The 17348-nt window shown below is 35.7% G+C and overlaps 1 protein-coding gene across 1 annotated transcript in view; it reads left to right on the forward strand.

Moving 5' to 3' along the window:
• Nucleotides 1-500: 500 nt before the first annotated feature.
• LOC110020822 (protein FRA10AC1) overlaps nt 501-17348 on the forward strand; it is a 56178-nt gene continuing 39330 nt past the window's right edge. Inside the window, exons 1-2 of the mRNA XM_020719078.1 lie at nt 501-727; nt 815-882. Coding sequence (XP_020574737.1) covers nt 672-727; nt 815-882 — 124 coding nt within the window. The 5' untranslated portion in view covers nt 501-671. The remainder of the gene's footprint in view (nt 728-814; nt 883-17348) is intronic.

Here is a 17348-nt window from a genome sequence, read left to right on the forward strand (position 1 = left end):
GCTCACTTATTAACGAAGAGAGACCGAGGAATGACTATAAGACACTTTGCTGCATCGTTAATTATTGATTCATGATGAGAAGCCTTGGGGGGCTTTGTGGGATAGTAGGTGATATTGTGAAACTTTATCTTTCCTTAGATCGAATCTACCTGAAGGTAGGCTATTAGATTGGGTCAGTTTTTTTGTAGTGTTTATCTCAAATGCCTATTTATCTCATTTCAGTCTAAGTGGTTCGAGCTAGATCATTTGGTTTTCTTCTTCATTTTCGTGGCTTGGTCTATTTCGATCTTGGCTCAAACGACTGTATCCGATCAGATAATTGGTGCAGTTGGGTCTTCCATCAACAAAAAATGAAAACTCTCTCTTTGAAAAAAATGAGTAATTAGTAGAGTTTAAAACTTAGACTTTAACCAATGGCCTAGATCTTTTTAATTCTATTTAAATATTCTCGTAAAGATCTATGTTTAATTGGATTTTTTTGGGGTGATGTATGAAGTGTGAAAATACATTTTTCATCATTCAATTTTAGCTCTCATAACCTGTATGCGAACAGAGAAGGATCGTAGGTGTAAGCCGAAACCCTTATCGCTTACGATTACCGGCGGAGAAATCCGAAGAAGAAGGCGCTTGGTTTCACTGAAGGGTTTCAGAGGAGGGTGAGGAAGATAGAAATGGCATCTTTTGGTTCGCTGAAGTCGGCTGTATTCGATAGGGAGGAAAGAAAAATGCAAGTTCTAGCTTTTCTGCGCGCTTATTTCGCATTCGATTCTATTCCCTAATTCGAACTAACGCGAACCCTGAATTCTGGTCGCAGGCAATACCAATCTCATGTTCGAGGTCTTAATGCTTTGGATCGGCATAAAAGATTCATGAACGACTACGGTATCCTTCAAGCGCTGGTTGTTTTTATGATTACTTATTAACTAAACTCGTTTAGATCTCGCATCTTCTTGGTCTCTATGTAGTGTTCATGTAGTTCCATGTTAAAAATGATTTTGATTCATGCAACTTCTTTTTTTGTGATGGGATGGGTTAGTAGTAAGGGGTAAAGTGAACATGATGGGATAACGAATGCTGTTGATCAGGTTGTGGAAATCAAATGTGATTGTTTGTGCTTGTGAAAAGCTAGAAGTAGAGAGACTGAAAATTTGTTAAGTTTGAAAGAATGTGAAGTGATTAACTGATTATGAAGCATAGGGTTAGGTTAAAATTAACGTAGACATTGTTAAAATATGTTCTGAGAGATTTTTGGAAAACTATAGTTTCCTTCACATTGTTCTTTTAGGTTTACAATGAACATTATTGAAATCTAGCTACAAAATAGTTGGGATTGGGCTGATGAAGATCGGGAATGATTTTATTTGATATTTTCAATATTGATTTCTATCATTAACTCTTTCATGTGCATCCTTATCGATCTAATTCCGTGATTTTAAACTTCTCATGAACACCATTAGATTGTGTTTCAAAATTCAAAATACTATATAGGATATTGTAAATGATTAGAAGAGCTAATGTCTGTGAAGTAGTAAATTTTTGAATGATTTTAATGCCCTTTTTGTGTTATCTTATATTCTTCAAATGTTATTGACATTCCTTATCATTGAATTAAATTGGATTTCTTATGATGATTCCAGTTTTGGTCACAAATGTTTGAGCTCATTTAAAGTCAATATTGAGCAAAGTGCTGTTGCAAAAAACTTGATGCATAACTAATAGATTTAGTTGTCACTTTCAAAACCACTTTGATTATAGCTTTGATTGGCTTGGGCAAAGTTTTATAGAAATACCCATCCCATCTACAATCAATCTATCTTGAACGTGAGACTCGTGATTAGTGAATTTTTCTTAAATCTAAATAAATTTCTTTCTTTTCCTATGTTTATTGATCATTATTTTAGACGTGTAAATTTTGTTGTTGTACTTTTGAACATTGACTTCTTGTTAATATCATCGCTGATGTTCCATTTGATGGTGCTTTTACTGATAACCAACAATGTATTCATTCATTAACGATTATCCAGGGAATGTATGAATATATTTAAGAACCTGGCAATTATTGGTATGGATGTGTGCCATGTAGCTTTCAGATAAACTGTCCATGAAAAAAACTAAAGTTCAACTATTTTTTTATGTTAATTATGTAGTTTCATGCTCATTTAATTAGATGAATATTCTTCTATCTTTATCATGTCATTCTGAAAAACTTAACATTAATGTATGTACTCAAAGTTATAGTAACCATATCGGAGCTGTTTGTCTGAAATAGTCATTGTGGGCAGTCCAAGCAAGAAATTGTTGCAGGTGTTTCTTTTTAATATTGAAGTTTTATTTGTTTAGGGCTTGTTTGGGATCACTTTAACTTTTTTATTTTTGTCTTTGTTTAAAAATGCATTTTTTAAGTGCATTTTTTATGTTTTTTATTTTAAAAATAAATTAGTTTGTTTTTAAAAACCCTCAAACATATGAAAGTTATTTTGGGTGCTTTTAAAAATAACTAAACATATTATAACATACTAAACATATTTTATTTCAAGTAATAGTATACAACTAATAACAAAATAATAAAAAGTGATACCAAATGACCCCTTAATTTTTAATGGCAATGCTAGTTCAGCTTTGAGTTTAAAGTCCTCAGGCCGCATTAAAGCCCATTTTAATGTTTTCATTATGCAAAACCAATGCAAACAATACAGGTAGTTTAGAACGAATGCCATATTCTTGGGCAAAAGTAGTGACGACATTAAATGATGGAAACATTTGTGCTCTCACAGGATCAAAATCAATCCATTGATGAGTTATTTAGCCTTATACGAGTCAATACACTAGCAATTGAAACCAGATAGTTTGTTGTATTGCGATGCCCTGACTGGTGCTGAAGTGATTAAAGGTTGAATATAAAACTAAATTAAACTATTATTAAACTTTTCATTAAAATTTAAAGTTAATATTATATGCATATATGTAATTTGCTGTCAGATAAAATTGTTGACATACATGATTAAATAGATTAATCATAGTTTTAGTATCCAGTTTGAATTCAAATTAAAACATAACGATGTACAAGATATGATGATTAGATATTTTTATTTAAAACACTATATTCAAATTGAATTATATTTTATATTCAGATTTAAAAATAATTACATGGATGACTTGGTAGTTAGCTTTGAAATGTGTCTGGAGTTGAGCAATACTATATTCAAATTGAATCATATTTTATATTCAGATTTAAAAATAATGACATACATCACTTGGTAGTTAGCTTTGAAATGTGTCTGGAGTTAAGCAATAACATGCATAATATGTCTGTTAGCTTTTGTTAGAATAGAACCAGGGTAATTTTATTCATGCTAAGAGGGGCATGAATACCCATCACAAGATCTACTAGTAAGAAAACAAATAAAAACAGAATAAAAGGAAAAGAGAAAGTAAATAAAAGTAAATCAAAGCCATTAATACAAAATTTTGCATATTAATATTTTAATATTATAATACTCCTCTCAACTTAAAGCATAGATGACAGTCATGTTCAACTTGGATTTGAAATCATCGAACAGTGGTCGAGGAAGGTTCTTTGTGAGAATATCTGCCAATGATCGTACCAAGCATGCTGAGATTGACCGACACTTCATTAAGGAGAAGCTCGAGTCTGGATAAATTTGTGATTTGAGCAATGCTAATGACTGCCTTGTTATCACAGAACAACTGTAGGGGAGTGGAGACTGTCATACGTAGTTCGTGGAGCATGATGTGTAACCAGAGAGTTTCACAAATTCCCAGGGATATTGACAAAAAATATGATTTTGCACTCTTCAAGCAACTACAAACCACTTGCTTTTCCACATGATCAGACTTTCTCACACAAATGAGCAGTACCCCGAGGTAGATCGCCAATCATGGACAGACCCAACCCAATCTGTGTCAGTGTAACTACAATAGAACGAGTGTAGCGGGAAAAAAAAAACCTGAGCCCGCGTTGGCTTTTAAATAATCAAGAATCCAATGGACAACTTGGTGGTGGTGGTGTTCATAGAGATCATGCATGAATTGACTGACTATCCTAACTGCGTGACATATGTCGAGATGTGTTTGGGCAGGGTGGATGAGTTTCCCAACAAAGCGCTAGTTATGAGCCTTGTTTATAAGAATTGCATTGGGAACATCAAAAAGTTTTTCACTAGGATTCATTGGAACAACCATTAGTTTGCACAAGAGAAGATTATTCTCTGTCAAAAGTTAAATCACATATTTCCGCTGAAACAGACAAATACCCTGAGATGACCGAGCAACTTCCCTACCTAAGATGTACCTGAGAGATCCCAAGTCGTTAATGATGCTTTTTAGAGACTTAATGCTGGTAGTTCATTAACTGCGAAAATAATATCATCAACATAGACAATAAGGATAGCTACTTGGATGTTGGTGGAATGCCATAAAAAGTGAGTGTGGTCTGATTGAGCGTGAGTGAATCACCTACCACCACCTTTGTGAATTTTCCGAAACATGCCCGTGATGATTGCTTTAATCCATAAAGGAATTTTCACAATCTACATACCCCTGGGAGGCAGTGGAGTCAAAGCCTGGAGGAAGAGTAATGTATACCTCCCGTGTAAGATCGCCATTCAAGAACACATTCTTGACATTAAGCTAGAATAAGGGTCAATCTATATTCTTTGCAAGGGATAAGAGGACCCAAATGATATTTATTTTAGCAACTAGAACAACTATCTTCTCAAATCAACCCCGTAGGTCTGTGAGTACCCTTTGACAACCAACCGTACCTTGTTGCGTTCAAAAGATCCATCAAATTTAACTTTGATGCTAAAAATCCATCGACATCTAATTACTTTCTTGTCCCGAGGAATATCAACAATATCCCAAGTATGGTTTCGCTTGAGAGCATTCTTCTTCTCCATGACGTTAGCTTTCCAAGCTCGGTCTGTTAAGACAACCTCAATAGTAGATGGAAGCTGATGCTTGGTCAGGACTGTAGAAAATGCTTTGTAGGGTGGCGATAATCTACAAAAAAATAAAAAAAAAAAAAAAAAAAAAAAAAAAAAAAAAAAAAAACATGGTTTGCCACATGATAGAAAATGTTTGATCGCGTATCTTACTAGAGGAACTGACTTTTTCATTTGGAGGAGCAGTGTTGGGGATGTCGTTCGGAGGGAATTTAGTGTCCAACCAGGGGCTAGTAAGCTCCAAAGTAGGTGCATCAGAATGAGTGCGTCGTGTGTAGACAAGAAGAGTGGGAAGATGTGCTGGTGGAACCGAAGGGGCAGAGGGCTCCTTGGTGATCGGAGAAGTGGGCAGAATCAAAGGAATAGAGGGTTTCTTGATGGTAGGTTACGTGGGGGGAGCATCCACAATAGTAGCTTAAGGAACAATGTCCAAGAACTCTTGCTTCCCATCATCGGAGGATGAGGTTGGAAAGTAGGGAACTTTTTCAAAAAAGGAGACATTAACACTCACATAGATTTTATTTATGGTTGGGTCAAGACACCGATACCCCTGTTGAGTGGTAGAGCATCATAGGAAAACACATTTTATGGACTTGGGATTTAGTTTACTCCGAGTTGGGGCTGTGTTATGAGCAAAAGTTGTGCATCCAAAAATTTTGGGATCTAAATTGAAAAATACCTGATTGTAGGAAAGCACAATCACAATATGGCTAAAGTGGTATGGAAGTTGGACTTGATCCTTCGATGGAATCAAGAACATCTTCGATGACGGCTTAGTGCTAGAGGAGTCTGTCAAGTTCTGACTTCTGGAGAGATATGGCCTCTGGACGGCTTCCTGTTGGACCTGGCTGACTGAAAGAAGGTTCCAGGAGGGGCTCCGACAAAACCTGGAGGGAGATCGGTTAGTTTGACATTGGTTTCTGGTTACTGGAAGGTACCCTTGGAGATCAAAACAGTGGTTCTGAATGGTCATCTGCTGGTTGAGAGATAATCCAGCGGCTGGGGAATCAAGGCAACATGATTCGGGCGGCCTGCTCTGGGCAGCTCAACCATGGGAAGAAGCAGACGGGCCGATTGCTGGAAGAAGCAGACGAGTTGGCTGGGAGGTAATTTGGTGGATCCTGAAGCAGACGACTTGAAGCAGTCCTAGCCAGCTGAAGAAAAGGGTTGACGGAATCGATAGGGGTTCCGACAAGGAGAAGGGACTTGGATTGGTCAGTCGGCTAAAAAGAGAGGCATGGCAGCAACTAGGATAGGACCATGGCTCTGATTCCATGTTAGAATAGAATCAGGGTAATCTTATTGATGTAAAGAGGGGTATAAATACTTATTACAAAATCTATTAGTAAGGAAACAAATAAAAAAAAAAAAGAAAAAAACATGAAAATAAATCAAGTAAATCAAAGCAATTAATACAAAAATCTGCATATTAATATTTTAATATTCTAATATTCTAGTAGCTTTTAATCATGTACTAATTCAAATTCAGAACAAGCCAGCAAAGTGGCAGCCATATTATGTGCCAAATATCAATATAAAAATATGATAAAATGAATGCTATTTCACTCTTACTTACTGGTTACCTTTATGCTATCCTTTGCATAAGGTATGAATTGTGTCGCTTCTGAGTACAGATCAAGGGATTCTTTGGGTGGAAGTAAATATTGAGTCAAATCATGGTATCTTAGTGGACATTCAGGAAGATTGCAAATATTGAGCTGTTTATTTGCTCTATCCAATGTCCTACAGAAAAAAGATGATGAACAGTCTCTCTCATTGAAGAAGTGTTGGAGGCTACATGCATCTGTACATTTATTTGAAAGAACTTCTTATTATCCCTTTATTTATCTAAAATGCATTTCATCATTTTGATGCCATAGAATCTAATGAAATCCAAAACTGTTGTTAGAAATAAACAAGGACTGCCTACTAGAAGTGCCTTAGCACATCTTTTTCCCAATTATGGTGAAAATTAGTTGAGTTTCAAGCAAAACTGATATTATCTGCTACATAGAGTTTGCGTACTTTGATAATTCTAGAGAAGTACAGTTTGGATTATTTGAGAAGGCTGGAGAATTAGATGATCACTTAACATGAAAGAAGAACAATTATTATATCTCTTTGGAAGAACAAATTTTTTTTTATTACAATGTCTTGTTGTTACTATGCTGTTCAGTGTATTTAGAATGCAATAAAGTCAGTACTATGTTTTCATGGATGAGCTAGTTTCAAGTGCGTTTTTCATGGTCTTGAATCCCCGAAGGTGGCTACCATGTAATAGTGCACTCTGCCACATTTATGCTCACAAATGAAAAAATTGTGATTCGTCGTTTTGTGTTAAAAGTAAATAACATGAATAGAATTTCCAAATAAGAATAAAATAAAAGGGGAGAGATCATAATAAATCAAGATTGTAATTTTTACAGGGTAGGTTAACAATAGTATTTCCAGTTTAAATTTATATTTCAAGTTTTTGATGAAGTCGCAAGTTCATTTGTGTAGATTGGCTTCTTTATTTGTTTCATACCATTGAGGAGGGTTGTTAAATTAAAAAAAAAAACAAATTTGCTTAAAAACCACTTGAAGTTGTACTTCAAGTTGCATTTCTAAGTCTAGATCAATTTTGATAGGATTGATGGATTTTGTTAAATTATTAGATAAAATATTGAATGAAATTTGAAAAAACACTCTTTGAAGGAACATTGATTTAACTATTGAGGTTCTTACAAGTGTAATTAGTGCTTATGCTATAATATTTACTTGAGAGGTGAGGGTTATTAGGGTAATTTATTTAAATATTTGGGTGAAAGTAATGTGTGTCATACTAGTATTAAATGCTGGTATGGAATAGGAGATTGATGAGTGACGACATTAGTTAATTTCTAATTTTGTAGTAGAGATTATTTAGTGACTCTGGGCATTTGAAGTAATAAGATGAGCACAAAGTTGCTTTTAAAGTGAGCCTCCAAATTACATTAACAAATTGAGGACTATTGGAACGGTTGGGAAGCAACGACTAGTAATTCATTAGTTTCTAAGAGATAGCTCGGAAGCAATGTCGGGATCACACCCTACAATACGTCACGTTGGTACCGAATTGCGCAAAACAATCACTATTTGAGTTAGCTGGTAAGCCAACAACGAGATCACGATGCACAATACCTCCCACAACCGAACCTTGTGATACAATCACGATTTGAGATCGCGACATAAAAGAGCTCCGAAACCGTGGTGGAGTAATGACGACCTAGAAAGTAGATGATTTGGAGAAGAAATTGGAGGAAGATGTAAGCCAAATCAGATCTAAAATGGAGTGTTTCTCGTTCATGGAGGAGTGGTTCTTGTCCATGGAGGGGAGATTTACGGTTTTGGAAGAAATGATGAAAAGGAGATTGTGGAGTTTCACACAAACCCACCATCGCCTGTCGTGAGATCGAGTGATGGCGTTGGGAGTGGATGTGAGCGACAACAACCAAAAGGATTCGTGTAACATCATGGCAACATTGTTGCTTTAGGTAGATTTAGATCTGCAGGATCGACTGCATGAATAAGGAGCAAACTGGAGCGACAATACTTGGAAAGATAGCGTGACATCTGGAAGGTTGGAATGAACGGAAGCAGACGGGATCAAGCAATGGAATTGGGAGCGAACTCAAGCATGTAACAATCTGGAGTTCGCGGTTTTCTTCCATTAGTGTGCACCCATATCACTACCACAGATACAAAAGGAAGAGATCGAGAGATTGATCCTAGAGATGTTGGAGGCCGGAATCATACAATATAGTGTGAGCTACTTCTCTAACCAGTCTTGCTAGTGAAGGATGAGAGTTGGTGTTTCAGTATAGATTATTGGGTAGTTAATAAAAAAAATAAAACCTGACACATTTCCCGTTTTGGTGACCAATGATTTGCTGGAGTTGTTTGAGGCTGAAATATCCTCCAAGATTGACTTGAAGTCAGGGTACCAACATATTCGAATGCAGCTGAAGAATGTTGACAATATTGTATTTCGAACTAATGAGGGTCACTATGAATTTCTGATTATATGGAAAGAATTATCAGATAATGACATTATGTGGGAATCATGTACTTGATCCATCAACATTTCTTTTTTTTTTCCACCTTGAGGACAATGTGTCTTTTTAAGAGACGAGTAATGTTAGACTCACGCCTAAGTGCAATTTAATTTTTTATTAGTTATTATTGTGCGGTTTAAATATCTTATTATGCTTAGGGTTAGGTTAAGATGAGATCTTTCGTCTTAGGGTTGGGGTTGGGAGAGATCGCCTATTCTCAAATTGTAGGTGTTAGGGTTAGGGTTTGGGAGTGATCGCATATCTGTCGAATTGTAGGTGCTTATCTTTATGTATTTGAGTTGTGTTTTTTGGTGTTATTGAAATAAAACATTTTGTTGACCTACTTTCTGTGGAAAATTTTTCTGTTTCATATCAATGTGATGGTTATTATGGTAATTTAATTAAAAATGCGGGTGTAAGTAAGATGTGTAATACGAGTATTAAATACGGTATTAAATAGGGGATTAAGTGATGGGAATAACTGTTTCCTTATTTTGTAGTAGAGATAATTACTTTAACTAACAATATGATCTTAGAATTGTTTTTAAAGCGAGTCATATAAAATGTACTTAGAAGCGAAAAAAAATCTAATTTCAGAGGTTGTAATGTGATTTTAGGATAAATATTGTACGCACAATATATCGTGTAAATTATGTATGCTATCTTAGAAGTCTAAACAAATGATCCGAAGAGATAATTGCCCTCGATTGTGGAACTTATAATATAAGAAGTTGTTATCATTTCAAAATAAATTGTTAATGGAGCAAATTGGAAGGTAATTTTATTTTAGAAGTTTGTCATTATAGTTTTAGGAGAGTCAAGAAATAGGTCTTGCAGTGATGAGGAAACTTAGAAGTAAAATAAGGAGTTAGAAAATATTAAATAAATGTACTTTTAAAGAGTGTCTGCATACAAAGTTATTGAGGTTTATAATAATTATAAAGGAACTAGAAATGCCACAAAAAGGGTAGTAAGCAAAGTAGAAATTACATTTGTTGATGATTATTATGAAACTAGGTAAGAAGAATGGAGAGATGGCATTTCATAAAATAGCTATGACTAGAGATAAGATATTAAAAGATTTTGATCAAATTAAATGCATTAAAAAAGAAGATAATGAAAATTTTCGATAAAGATGAAAGCATCAAAATATTATGATACTACTTTAAGAAGTTATTGAAATTGAGTTTTAACAAAGATGATTACTAAACACAAAATAGTAATATATATTATAAATTGATTAAAAATAGAAGCATAATTAGCCATTAAGGAATGAAGGTATAGTATTAAGTGCATGTAATATATTTATTGTGATTTGCGTAGCAATAAATGATATTATGGAGATATTGTTAACAAAGGACCATTTGGCATCACTTTTGTTTTCTATTTTTATTTTTGTTTTTGAAAATATGTTTGGCCAGTATAATTTCAACATATTTTTATTTTTTATTGTTAAAAATGAATCAATTTGTTTTTAAAAACATCCAAATCATCTAAAAATTGCTTTAAGTGTTTTTAAAAACAATGATCACAACCAAGTACATTTTAATTCAAATCAATAAATAAAAAATAGAAAAACAAAAAACAAAAGTGCTCTTAAATGATCTCAAAGATTTTCAATTAAAATTTGGAGACTAAATAGATATTAATTAATTGTAAACGAGGCATTTGGTATAAATAAGATTTTTTTTTTAATTCATATTTTATTTTTTTCTCTCAAACAACATATTGAAAAGGTTGGAAGATGAAAAATACAATGAAATATTATTATAAAATTAGATTGAGGCATTTAAAAGACAAATAAAATTATTTTTATGAGTAAAGTTTAAGATCTTAAGATTTGAGATGTTCATGAAGGTGCTAATGCAATATGAGATAAAGTATCGAACACTGTTAAGTAAGTTGCAAAAGTTGTACTTGAAGAATCAAAATGAAAAATTTTAATAAATAAAAATTGTTGGTGGTAATAATGTACAACAACAATAACAACAAGCCTTTATCCCACTAAGCGGGGTCGATTACATGAATCATTTTTCTCCATTATGTCCAATTGAGTGTTATAATTTTCATTTAATTCTAATAGATTAAGATTATTTTGTATACAATATGCCTGAGTCTTTTTTGGTCTACCTCTACATTTTTTAACATAAGTCGGATTTAAAACATCTACTCTTTTAACTGGATCATCAGACGGTCGACATTTAATGTGACTAAACCATGTAAACGTTCTAATCTTGTCCACCACTGGAGCTACACCAACCCTATCACAGATATATTCTTTTCACATTTTATCTCTAAGTATCAAGCATTTCATTCACCTAAGCATTATCATTTAAGCAACTGTTAACTCTGTTTTATGCTTCTCTTTTAAGGCAAACTTTCTACGCCATAGAGCATTGTAGGTTTCATCACCATCTTATAAAAATTTCCTTTAGGCCTAAGTGGTACTTTTCTATCACACAATAAGCTCGCAACATTCCTCCACTCATTCCTCCACTTCAATTCCTCCACTTCAATCAACCAACTTGAATTCTAATAATAACATCCCCATCTATATCACAATCACTTTGAACACCAGACTTTGTTTACACCTTTTAATGATTTGATCACTCATGCTTACAACTCTGCCACTAGAGCTACTACTACTAAAATTGCATTCAATGTATTCAGTTTTAGGTATACTCAAACGAAGGCCTTTAGATTCCAATGTAGACCTCCATAATTCAATTTTTTCCTAATTCTTTCTCTAGTCTAATCCATAAGAAGGATATCATAAGTGAAAATCATACACCAATGTACCATAACTAACGTGAAATGATAATTTAAATGTAAAACTTACAGAATTAGAAAAATTATAAGGTGGCCTCGTACGGAGTTTAAGAGAACAATTTGTGATGCTAAGAATTCCACTTTTAGTGAGTTTTATGAAAGATTAGATACGGGAGAGGGTGAAAGATATACGTATAAACTAACCAAACAAAAATATAATAAAATTAAAGATTTGTGGTTTTTTTGGGATAGCTTTTTCGCTTCTTTGCTTTTCAGACCTCAACCACAATTATATTTGTGAATTTTTTTTCCTACTTTTTAGAACTTTCTGCGGTGGGAAAGTGTTTTTCTTTAGCTTGAACTGTTGAATTACGGTGACTGTAAGAAAGTTGTTTGATTTTTCGGAAATATATATATTTATAATTGCCATCACAACTTTCTAAGAACTTGTTTTCTTCGCCACAACTTCACAACAATCTTTTTATAAAACTGCAACCACCCCACCCTTAGCTCAAGTAAAGTGACGATATTCAATATAGGTGAGTGAGATATTTTAATAATTTATTTAATAAAATTTTAAAAATATGGTTGACTTAGTGATCTTAATAGAATTAATAATAAAAAAAATTATTTTTACCACCGCATTAGTAAAACAGAAGTCGAGGAAGCTTTAAAGAAAATAAAGGGTAAAAATCAATAGATCTTGATGGTATACCAATAAAAGGGTGGAAATATTTAGGGGATTAAGAAATGTCTTTGCTTATCAACTTTTTTAATATTATTTTGAAATGGAAAGATGTTTGAGGAGCAGGGGAAGAGTGTTTTGGTCCGTATTCTTAAGAATAAAGGGAATGCTCGTAGATTAATCAAGTTAATGTATCATATATTAAAATTATGAGAGAAAATAATTGAACATATATTAAGACGTGATACAAATTTTTCTTAAAATCGGTTTGGATTTATGCCATGCAATTCTATTTTGGAAGCCATACATTTATTAGGAGGTTTGATGGGGAAGTACAGAGAGCGTAAGGAGGATTTACATATGATTTTTGCTGATTTATAAAAAGCTTATGATAAGGTACCAAGAGAAATACTTTAGAGAGTTTTAGAAAACAAAGATGTTGATATGAATTATATTCAAGTCATTAAAGATATGTATACTAGAGTTGTTGTATACTAGAGTTGTTACTAGAGTTGTTACTTGTGTTTGAATAGAAGAATGATTGACCAAGTGTTTCCTATTTCAGCTGGATACATTACGGATCGACTATAAACCCATATATTTTTTCTTTAGTTATGAAAGTTCTTACTAGACATTTATAGGGGGACGTGCCTTTCTGTATGCATTTTGCTGATGATATGTTTTTGGTAGATAAGAATAGAGAAAGAGTTTAGAAAAAAAAAGAATTATGAAGGTCAACTTTTGATCTAAAGACTTTTGTTTGAGCAAATTTAAAATTAAATTTATGAAATATAATTTTAATAATAGTAGGTTTAGTGACGCAGTTGTAACAATGGATGATCAAGTAATTAAAAGGAGGGAAAGTTTTAGATACCTCAAGTGTATTGCTCAAAGTGATGATGATATGGATGAGGATGTTATTAGTAGAATTCAAGTTGGATGGTTGAAGTTGAGGAATGCATCAAGCCTATTGTGTGATACAGACGTTCCTCTTAGAGTTAAAGAAAAATTTTATAGGATGGTGGTGGGGCCTGCAATGCTTTATGATGTAGAATTTCTTATAAAAGAGAAGCATAAAACTAAGTTAAGTGTTACTGAGATAAGAATGGTTAGGTCGATGAGTGGCTTTGCACTTAGAGACATAATGCAAAATGAATATATTCGTGAAAGGGTTGGTGTAGTTCTAATGGCACACATTATTAGACAGAGTTGCTTAAATGGTTTGGTCACATTAAACGTCAACCATCTGATGATTTTGTTAGGAGAGTAGATGTTTTAGATTTGATTTTTGGTAAGAAAGGTAGAGGTATACCTAAAAAGACTTGGGCATGCTGGATTAAATATCATCTTAATCTCTTAGAATTAAATGAAAATATGATACTCAATAGGATACGATAGAGACAAATGATTCATGTAGCAAACCTCAATTAGTGGGATAAGGACTTTGTTGCTGATGTTGTTGTTATGACACAAGATGTTGAAGATTTTATCAGTACAATGATATTATGGGAGAGTAATAGATGTCAATATAAAAAATTTATTTTGATTTTATACTAGAAAGTTTTAATGTATAAGCAAATTTGTGTCAAGCCTGTTACTGAACAAGTATGTACAACAAAAAATGGATTGTCGTTTGATCTACATTGATCGTAAAAGACATTTTTAATTATATTAAGAATTGAGTTGGTGCATGATATGAAAAAGTTGCATGATAGAGATATTTAAATTATTAAAGGTAAGTATGTGTTGGATCCCGGATTGTCTTTTGTGAACACACCTCGAAAGCTAGATTCGAGCGAAGGAGAGTGAACCGAGAGTTACTGTGGGGGGGAATCATGGGAGTCCAAAATGGCCTTCCCCCTGGTTATACTTTTGTCTCTTATGAATGTATTTTGTACAATTACAGAAAGAATGAAACAGTTATAGAAACCGTTCTTAAAATGATTAATGCTCTAATAAATTGTATGGATTTCATTGTATATCTGTGTTACAATTTGAATTTTGATATGACGATATTTGGTTGACCGATTCACTGGAATGCGCGCAATCGAGGCGATCGATTAGGTGACGACTGTGCTTTGTGTTTGGTCGACTGAGGCGTTCGGTCGAGCGGCGATCTCGTTCGCCGTGGTAAGAGCAGATCGGCCATCCAATCACGATCGGGGGGTTTCTACCTGCGCTTCGATCGATTGGTTGATCGACTGATGAATCGATTTGTTTTTCTCGGGTGAAACATGACTCACTTGTCGCTTTGGCTCTTCTTATGAGGGCTACTTTTTGTCTACCTTATTGGTTTGTCGCCTCAATTGGATACCCCTATTTGTAAGGTCTTAGGCGGATCTTGTCGTTGCTTGTGTGAGTTATCCTATGAGACTGATATGATGAATTACGCCTCGCCCTTGGCGAATCTTGTCTCCATCGGGCGATGGATCATCTCCAAAGCTTTGACCTCTCCCGAGTTTAGAGACGCAGCTTCACCTGCATGGCGATAACTTGTTGGTCAACTGCTTATCATTGGGGGAAGCTTTTTGTTTTTAGCCGATCGTTCTTTTTACGATTCGTGCCGGTAATTCTAGTGTATATATATTGGTTTCTCAAATTTTTCTGCTCCTTAGCGACAACAACTGCAATAAAAACAAATAAATTATTATCTTAATCGTGTCATATAAATCAAGAAAATTTAATGATTAGTTCTCCCTTTATTTTCCTGTCCGGTGTGTCTTATAAATGAGGCCAAGAGTTGAGTTGTTCATTTTTTGCCAACGTTTTTTGTGTTGCTGAGTAGGCCTTATATCGGGTGGCACGAGCAAAAAGACGGTCGACCTAAGTCCACTGGCCTTGGCGAGGTATCTATCTGCTCCGACATCCGTCCCAAAAAAGAAAAGAGACGAGAGACGGTCGGTTCCGAGCTGATCGACCATGTTGCTTCTTTCGAGGGGCCTGAAAGACGGTTGCCAAAGAGGCTCTGAAACCCCTTCGGTTCTAACCCAAGCAAGGACAGGGTTGTGGTTGACTTGTCGGCCCATTCCAAGTATAAGACTGCCAATAATCGCCGTAGCCCAAGGTCACAGGTGGCGGTTGACCCGTTGCTGCCGCCCTCAGAGGAAAAGAGAGGAGGTACCATATCAGGAGAGGAAGGTCGTCCCTTGACTAGGTTGGAGCTTTGGAGGCTCATGGGTATCTTAGAAATTTCCTTGCTGGCCTATTAACTTATCCTTCATTTTAACATATAGATATGTTGATCTGGACGGAGGATGCGGAGGACGGCGGGCTGACTCGGTTCCTGTCATTGTCGTCGAGTCTCTTGATGCGATCACCCCCATCCTTTTACTTCGACTGACGCGAGCAGAAGCTCTCAACATGATCAGCCTATGTACTGGAGACTCTACACCAAACAACAGAAAGCCCTGCCGACTCATTTGCGCTGGGATGGATGGCTCGCTGCGAACGTCTGGAGGTCGCCTTTCAAAAGCATTTGGTTACCATCGTCCGACTGGAGGGTCACGCCGCTGCTAGGTTCTCTGAACGACGTCCGAGCTGAGATGAGATTCATCCATGGTTTAGTAGTTCTGAGTCGATTCCATAATGAGGTTGATCAGATGGAGCTGATTAGACTTGGTGGAGAGATGGTTCTCCAGAGGTTGATTGAGAAGGGGTATGCCTCGTCTAAAGCCATGGAGGACCAATTTTTTAAGCGTTTTGTCCGAAACCTGTAATAATGATATTTGTAATAAAATAATATTTTGAGAAATTTGAAATAACAATTGGTGTGATGCTTATCTTTATGCGACTTTTCGATTTGTGCGCTCACCTTATAAATAGTGTTAGGGATCGCGCTATTCCGCTTTTTTACTTTGGTCCTCGAGTTTTCTAATTCCTTTTTTTTCATTTTCTTCCATTTTTTTGGTTCGGGTGCGCCGACTCCAAAGTATTCTTCGGTTCTCTTCGACATCATGAGGATTGCCGATTCCTCTTTTTTGACGGACCATGACGTGAAGAATTTTAAGGAGCGCTATGTGTCGGTTTTCGTGATCACCCTCAATAGGATGTCTGTCATCTTATGTTCTATAAGGATCAGTTTAAATATGGTCCTGGTTGCCCTTATGGCCGGAGCTCAGATGCGTGATTACTAGATACGAGATCATTCCGACCTAAGTTAATCCGAACTCCTTCTTGGCCATGGTAACTTTTGTCATGTTTTGCTGCCGTTTCAGTATCCCTTGGTTGATCCACGCCTTCAGTCATTACTCCTTCAAGGTCGACTAGGGAGGGTTTTTCATGTTTTAGCCTTGGTGAAAACTTCGTTTGGTTGGAGTTGAGAATAAGATTAAGGACCGGCGTAAAACGTTCTTGGTTGGTTGTACATCTAGTGACAGGGAGATTGCCACTCGCCTGCGAGAGGTGGCTGGTAGCAAGCTGAGGACCTTACCGACCGATCTGCGGGACGGTCTGAGAGGTGTTGGAAGGGAGTCCAATATCGGCCCCTCAGTATACCACGGAAAGGACGATGAACTGGGTAGTGAAAGGGGTGATGACTCCCGATGACTGGCAAGTTAACCATAATTGTACGTTGTTATTCAATTATTGCAGGGCAAAGAATGGGTTCCAAGGAAACTCAGAGGGGGGTTGCTGCTGTAGATCTTTCCTCCACCGCACTAGGTGAATCAATCGTCGCTTCTCTGCTAGCTGCCCGACCCACTGCTACTCATTTAACGTGGGCTGCGAGGTCCAAGGCGGTTGAGTCTCCTCTCCTCTCGGCTGGTTTCACTTCGGGGGCTCTGCTTCTTTCTGTAGCTCTGAATTTTCGCTGCCTCTGGAGGGAGAAAACGCTCATCGAGAAGGGCAGGAGCCACC

Source organism: Phalaenopsis equestris, unplaced genomic scaffold (assembly GCF_001263595.1).
Source record: "Phalaenopsis equestris unplaced genomic scaffold, ASM126359v1 Scaffold000107, whole genome shotgun sequence".
Taxonomy (NCBI): domain Eukaryota; kingdom Viridiplantae; phylum Streptophyta; class Magnoliopsida; order Asparagales; family Orchidaceae; genus Phalaenopsis; species Phalaenopsis equestris.